Source organism: Camarhynchus parvulus, chromosome 5, assembly GCF_901933205.1.
Source record: "Camarhynchus parvulus chromosome 5, STF_HiC, whole genome shotgun sequence".
NCBI classification, from domain to species: Eukaryota; Metazoa; Chordata; class Aves; order Passeriformes; family Thraupidae; genus Camarhynchus; species Camarhynchus parvulus.
In genome coordinates, this window is record NC_044575.1 from 54,563,213 (window position 1) to 54,570,291 (window position 7,079).

Here is a 7,079-nt window from a genome sequence, read left to right on the forward strand (position 1 = left end):
GGAGGTAATGCTGTGTACAGACATGCTTCATATGCTCTTTTAACTTCTAACATTCCCCTCCCCACCCAGGGTCTTTTGTACCATGAATGAACATTGAGCCATTTATTTTTATAAAGCTATCCATTATGACCTAGGGATTTCCTTCCAATGTTACCCTAGCCAGTCTGGATGTAGAAGGAGAAACCATCCCACATGAGGAAGAAAGGAACAATGCTAACTCTCACAGCAATTCTTCATCCCATCTGCTATCCTACCACCCATCCACTAAAAGCAACAGGTCCTTCTACAGTCTTTACTACCCCAAATAATTCAGTATTGCCCACAAACCTCATTAACTCACCAGTCACCTGTCTTCCAGATCATCAATCCAGATTCTGTGGAATTTCACTGGCACCTCCTTCTGTACTCTCTAGAGTATATTTGCTGGCATTTGAAGAGCTACTCTGCTCTGTAAAAACTTTTCTTTATCAACGACAGCTCAGATTCTATAAAATATTCTGGTGAAGGATCCTGCTGATTTTCCTTTGAAAATCCAACTTTCTGCTTTGTCCACTTACCAAAAAGGCTTCTGGTGAAAAAATCTTGCTGGCCTTCCCTTGAAAATCCAACCATCTGCTTTGCCCACTTACCAACTTCCTTAGAAAGCTCCAAAGGATCTTCAAGGCAAGCCACTTTGCCAAAAAGCACTGTCACCCTATATTTACCTGTGCAGAACACATATTTTTTGTCCTTCACTACTTCTACCTTTTTGGCTCATCCTGTGCATGTAGATGTGGCACTCAGGAACATGGCTCAGTGATGGACTTGGCAGTGCTGGGTTAACAGCTGAACTTGATAATCTTAAAAGTCAAAAAAACCTAAAAATATCTTCTCCTACAACCTAAATGATTCTATGATTCTATCCTCTTGTCCAACAAACTTAACTAGCCTGCATTTTCCCAAGACTTCATGGAGAGCAAAGCAAACCCCCTCATTCACAGCCAAGCACAAGCCCAGGCTTTCTCAGCACACCAAAATCTCAGCTGCTAAAACATCAAAAAAAATGGAAAGAAACCTTTCAAAGGACTCATACATCTGCACTGGAAAACACTGGCTACATCAAACTTCTCTTTGGAAGGCATCAGTGTTGAGGCTTCCCACACCAGGCACATAATTAGCTCAATGTAAATACTGCCACAGAAAACTTAACTGTGATCTCACACCTTCCTCCAACCCTGAGAGGATGAAAGAAGGGATTTCCAATGTTTTATAGGGATTCTATATGACTTATTAGCAAGGACTTGGCCATTTCATATTAATATGGAGAAGCAGAGGACTCACTCCTTCAGTAACAGATTCAAGATTCTGAAATCTTAACATGTAGCTTGGCTGAATAAAAGGTTTTTCTGCATGTAAAAAGGAAAAAAATTAGTGTCTCAGTGTTTTCCACTCCCTTTTGGTTTTTTAGGATGAAGGTGAAAATAAATTCATCTGTATGCAACATGTAATAACACACCAAGAGAAGCTGCTGTGGATCTTGAAAGGATTTGAGGAATATTTTTGCACAACCAGTAGCTCTGAACTCCCCAAATACCAAAAGCCCTGTTCAATTCCCAGCCCTGCAATAAAGAGCCTGACATCCCTGATCCTTTGCAAACCTCAGATAACATTCTCCAATACACCCAGCCCCACCAACCATGAGCCAGGGACTCAAAACCAGCACCCCAGGCACCTCTGACACTGCAAATGCTCCACACAGTAACACTCTCTGAGATCATCAGACCACAGTCCAAGGAGCCTCAGACCAAGGCATTTCATTCAATTTTAGTGGAAATTTACTAATATAATCAAAAGTCACTGAAAGGTGTAACTTACCAGAAAATGTTGCTTTCAGAAAGTATGTGCTTTCTGACTTAAAAGAAATATACATTCCTTTGTAAATTCTCCACCCTTTGGGGAGATAGAAAGTCCTTCTTACATAGTAAATGACTTTACTCCCCATTCCAGAGGATTTTGATCAGTCATAAACACATTAATAGACAAGCACACATGATGAGGACAGTGTTATTGCAGCACAAATACATCTTTTCAGATTAGCTTACATCACTCAGTTTATGTTGAGGGAAAAAAAATATTCACAACAGAAGCATCTGTTTTGGAATGTAAAGAACTGTACCAGCATAAGTCATCCATATCCTAATTTCCTTAAAATATTTCTGGTGTGAAACAGGGCCTGCACTCACAAAATCACAGACTCAAGACCTACTATCACATCTCAAGACTTACACAAAAAGAAAGGCTATACCTTAAAGAAATTTTATTAAGTACTATTAATTCATCCATGAAAAAGCCTCAGTATGGTGCATTTCTTTTTTTTCCTTAGATTTATTTTTTAAGGATAAAGGCATCCCAAAATGAGCTCTAGCTTGCATGCCATCTGTCCTGCATAATTTTGGGTGGGAGGGAAAAAGCAGAACAAGCCCTTAAAAATGTAGTCTCCACATCAAAACAGGAAAAAATGAAGGATGCAAGAGCTGCTTATAGGCTGTAAAAAAAGTAATGCCAGCACCCTGAGTTGGAAGACAGGAATGGCATCAGACAACTCCTAGCCTACAGTAAACTCCCAAACTCCAATTTGCAGTGCTGCATTCTCCACCACAGGAAGAATTCCTCTTTCTTCCCCACAGCTATACAATCCATCAGAGCCACTTGTTTCACTGCTAAGCTCTTTCCTATGTTTTTGCTTATGTTTCTTTCTCCTTATACACATTCCCTGTACAGATTTTCCATCTCTCCCCTTTCAAACATGACATCCTCCCCACACCCATTTTCCTTCTCTCCCCTTCTAAAATATTGTTGTCTTCTTGATGTGGCTTTTTTCCATGTTTTAACCTACAGAGCATTCACACAATCACCCCAACCCAACTACTGACAGGAGACTCTTGACCCTGCATGTGCAGCCTGTTTCTCCTCCTTGTGCCCCTATGCGTTCCCTCTCTCAATTAAACACCCAACCCAACCTTTCCTGTCCTCTATCCCAAATAATTTCATGTACCTCCCCATTTCATGTGCACCCAGCCCTTCCACAGAGCCCCAAACTTTCTCACACATCCGCCCCAGTCCCTCACACATGTACTCCATCACACTCAGAGCATCTCTCTAATCCTGCACAGCTCTTTTCTATTCATTCTAGCCTCCTCCACCCCATTTCTCTCACCCTGCACAGCATGTGCTCCTTCTCCTCATGCATTGCCTCTCCCATTTCCACTCTGTGCAGCACCAGTTCCCACATGCACCGTCCATATCCCTTCTTTGCACCACATGGTTTTCCACAGTCTGTCCTCACACCCTTTGCACAGCACCCTTTTCCCTACACATTGTCCTTATCTCCCAGCACAGTGTCCTTATCTCCCCTATACATTGTCCTCACTCCCCTGTAGCATCCCCACAACCCCACCCCGTGGCACAGCATCTCCCCATCCGTTCCCCACATTGCCCACTGTTCCCATGCCCTGCCCCTGAACTCACAGAATCACACAATCAATTATGCTGGAAAAGACCTCTAAGACCCCTGAGTGCACCCTATGACTGAACATCACCTTGTCACCCAGACCATGGCACTCAGTGCCAGGGCCAGCCTTTCCTCACACACCTCCAGGGACAGCGACTCCACCGCTGCCCTGGCCAGTCCATTCCAATGTCTCATCACCCCTTCTACGAGAAAATTCTTTCTTACGTCTACCCTAAACCTCCCCTGGTGCAGCAGAAGACTGTGTCCCCTCGTCCTGTCACTTATTCCCTGGGAGCAGAGCCCGACCCCCACCTGGTTCCACCCTCCTGTCAAGGAGTTGTGGAGCGGCAATGTCCCCCCTGAGCCTCCCCTTCTCCAGGCTAAACAGCCGCAGATTTGTGCTCCAGACCCTTCCCCGGCTCCGCTGCCCTTCCCTGGCTGGGGTCCAGCCCCTCAATGTCCTTCCCGAACTGAGGGGCTCAGAACTGGGCACAGCACCCAAAGTGCGGTCTCAGCAGTGCCCAGCACAGGGGTTCGATCACTTCCCTGGTCCTGCTGGGCACACTATTCCCGCCAGAGGCCAGAATGCCACTGGCCTTCCTACCCACCTGGGCACGCCTTGGGCTCGTGTTCCGCCGCTGTCGATCAGCACCCCTAGGTCCTTTTCCGCTGGGTCGCTCATCCCTGTGCTCTATCCTTGATCCCACACCGCAGCGCCTTCGCCCTGTCCCTGTCCACGCCTCTTCCAGCGCCCTTTCCCTCCTGCCATGTGCCCCATCCCCGCAGCACCCTCTCTCCACACACCGCCCGCTATTCCGCACACGCCGCTCCCTGTGCCCCCGGGCCCCCGCCCCGCCCCGCCCCGCCCCGGCCCGGCCGCACTCACCGTCCAGCGACACGAACTGCCCCACGGCGGAGGAGCCGCCGCCGCTGTTCTCCACGAACTGCACCTCGGACACGATGATGTTGTCCTCCAGCACGGAGCCGCAGCCCGTGCACACCGCGTCCCCGCGCGCCGCGTCCACCTCGATCTCCGCGCACCCGCAGGCGCCGCACACCCGCCCGCCCGGCATCCTGCCCGCCGCACCGGGACGGGCCCGGCCGCCGCCCCCGCCGCTCGGCACCGCCCGGCACAGCCCGGCCCGGGCCCGCGCAGGCCTCGCTCGCCGGCACCGGCACGGGGAGGAGCGCGGCAGCCGCCGCCACCCCGCCTGCTCTCGCGAGGCTTCGCCCGCCGCTCCCGCCCCTCCGCAGCGCTCCTCCCTCACGGCCCGCGCGGTGCCCGTCCCTCGGGGATCGGCTCCCGCTCGCCCCCGGCTCCTGGTTCCAGCTCTCTGCCCCGGGCAGGGATGCCTTCCACCGGGCCGGGCTGCTCAGAGCCCCATCCAACGTGGCCCTGAACACTCCCAGGGATGCGGCATCCGCAGCTTCTCTGGGCAACCTGTGCCAGGGCCTCAGCACCCTCTGGGCATCAATCAAATTCATCAATCAAATTCATCACTTAAATCCATTCAATCGTTCTGTAATGCTGAGATGAAAGTTGTTGAGGCCTAATGAATTTGTTTCATTACAGCGCTTTGAGCCCTGCCTGACAAAGGCAGCATAAAGTTGAAGTGTGGTGTTTTGGAACTCGTGTTTATTATTGTAGAATTACGGAACGGTTTGGGTTGGAAGGGACCTTAGAGATCATCTAGTTCCAATCTCCAATCCCTCTGTCTTGGACAAGGACACTTCGCACTATCCCAGGTTGCTCAGAGCCCCATCCAGCCTGGTCTTGAACACTCCCAGGGATGGGGCAGCCACAGATGCTCTGGGCAGCCTGTGCCAGGGCCTCAGCACAGCCACAGTAAAGGATTTTTTGCTAGTATTTAATCTAAACCTACTGTGTCTCACTTGGAATCCGTTCCCCCTTGTCCTGTCACTACATGCCCTTGTAAATAATCTCTCTCCATCTTTCTTGTAGGGTCCTTTCAGGTACTGCAAGGCCACAATTAGATCACCCCAAAGCCTTCTCTTTTCCAGGCTGAACAATCCCCATTCTCCCAGGCTTTCCATGTAGGAGAGGAACTCATCCCTCTAATTGTCTTGGTGGCCCCCTCTGGACTTGCTCCAAGGGGTCGATGTCCTCAATGATTCACGGAATCACTGAATCAAAGAACTCAGTTTTCATCCAAGTTATTGCTCACTTTAGCACTCAACCCACATGTAGCAAATCAGCACCATAACACAGAAGGGAAGGAAGCTGAGCAGAATAGCTGCTGTAGCTGGATGTTTGTATAGACTTCCATCTGTCGGCTTTTGAAATGCAGAATTAATTAACAATTAATGCGGTAAAGCAGAAATTTTCATCTTGTAAAATTCAATACTGTCAGTATCTGTCTTCCACCAAGTAACTCAGATGCAGTCAGGTATCAGGTACAGACTTCATGAACTCCATTTGTACATGGTACAAAATGAGTTGTTCATTTAGAGGCACACTGGGGCACACACTAAAGCAATATCTTTCCATCCAGAAAGCTGAGCATCTTATAGGCCTCAAATTATGTCATTTGCCTGAAATTCCTAAGGCTCTGTGCTTTGGAAAAGAAAAACAGCAATATCATAATGGAGATTGTACCACTGTGTACACAGTTGGTCTTTCTTTTTATTCTATTCACAGAGGTGTATTTTTTAAAATAAAAGCATTGAGTCTCTCCAGATTCCTTCTGCTTCTGAAGGTTATTTCCTTTCTGAAGTTCCTCCTGCTAATGATGAGGTAATGAGTGCCACAGTAGCCAAGCATGATCTCACAAAATTATACACTGTGTAGATAATATCAAGGGAAAATTATATTCCTGATAAACAATCCCTGATATACTCTGACAAAGGCCAGCACGAACACAAGAGCAGTTTTGAAATATCTTTCCATTTAAAAGTTTCTTTTTACCTCACTTAGGTAGAGACTAATGTAGTCCTGTCCTGTGAGGACTTTTACATCCCTTTGAAAATTGCTGGTGCTTCAATTAAGTGTTGCAAGACTGTTTTTTAAAATCCCAAACAAGTTCAGAGTGTTTCACTTTGAGCAGCAGAGGGTCCTTGTGAAAGCCTAAGATACAGCTGCTGTCCAAAGAAAGAATCTCATTTCATGTCATACTGAAGAAGGATGCCTGTTCTAATTTTTATCTTCTTATAAGGTGAGGTTAATGATGATGAAATAAAATGAATTCCCAGTCCAGAAGACTTCAGTCTTTGCCTCCCACTCATGAAATACAATACCCTTAAATATTTCAAACATTTCCATAGAACTGTTTTCTACCAGCCAAAATAGAAGTAATTTTTCACCTCTTTAAGTTCTTTTCCCATTCTGCTTGCTAGAGGATTAACTAAACTTCTTTTGACTTATAGCATTGAGCCTGCTGAATTAATAACCCCTCAGTAATTTTATTTAGGATAAAAAAATAAATTTTTAGTAAATTGTCCTAAGCCTGAGACTAAGAGCTGGTCATTTAAAAATTTGTATTTACAAAGCTCCTTTCCCTGCATTATTTTGTCCTTTTAGATAAGAGGAGGAAAGGACCTGTTTTCCATTTCACCTAATCATGTTTGATAT

At 46.9% G+C, this 7,079-nt stretch overlaps 1 protein-coding gene across 1 annotated transcript in view; it reads right to left on the reverse strand.

The window, feature by feature from the left end:
- Nucleotides 1-4,584, reverse strand: part of BRF1 (BRF1 RNA polymerase III transcription initiation factor subunit) — a 172,935-nt gene extending 168,351 nt beyond the window's left edge. Inside the window, exon 1 of the mRNA XM_030949982.1 lies at nucleotides 4,377-4,584. Within this exon, the coding sequence (XP_030805842.1) occupies nucleotides 4,377-4,563 (187 nt within the window). The 5' untranslated portion in view covers nucleotides 4,564-4,584. The remainder of the gene's footprint in view (nucleotides 1-4,376) is intronic.
- Between the last annotated feature and the right edge of the window lie 2,495 nt (nucleotides 4,585-7,079).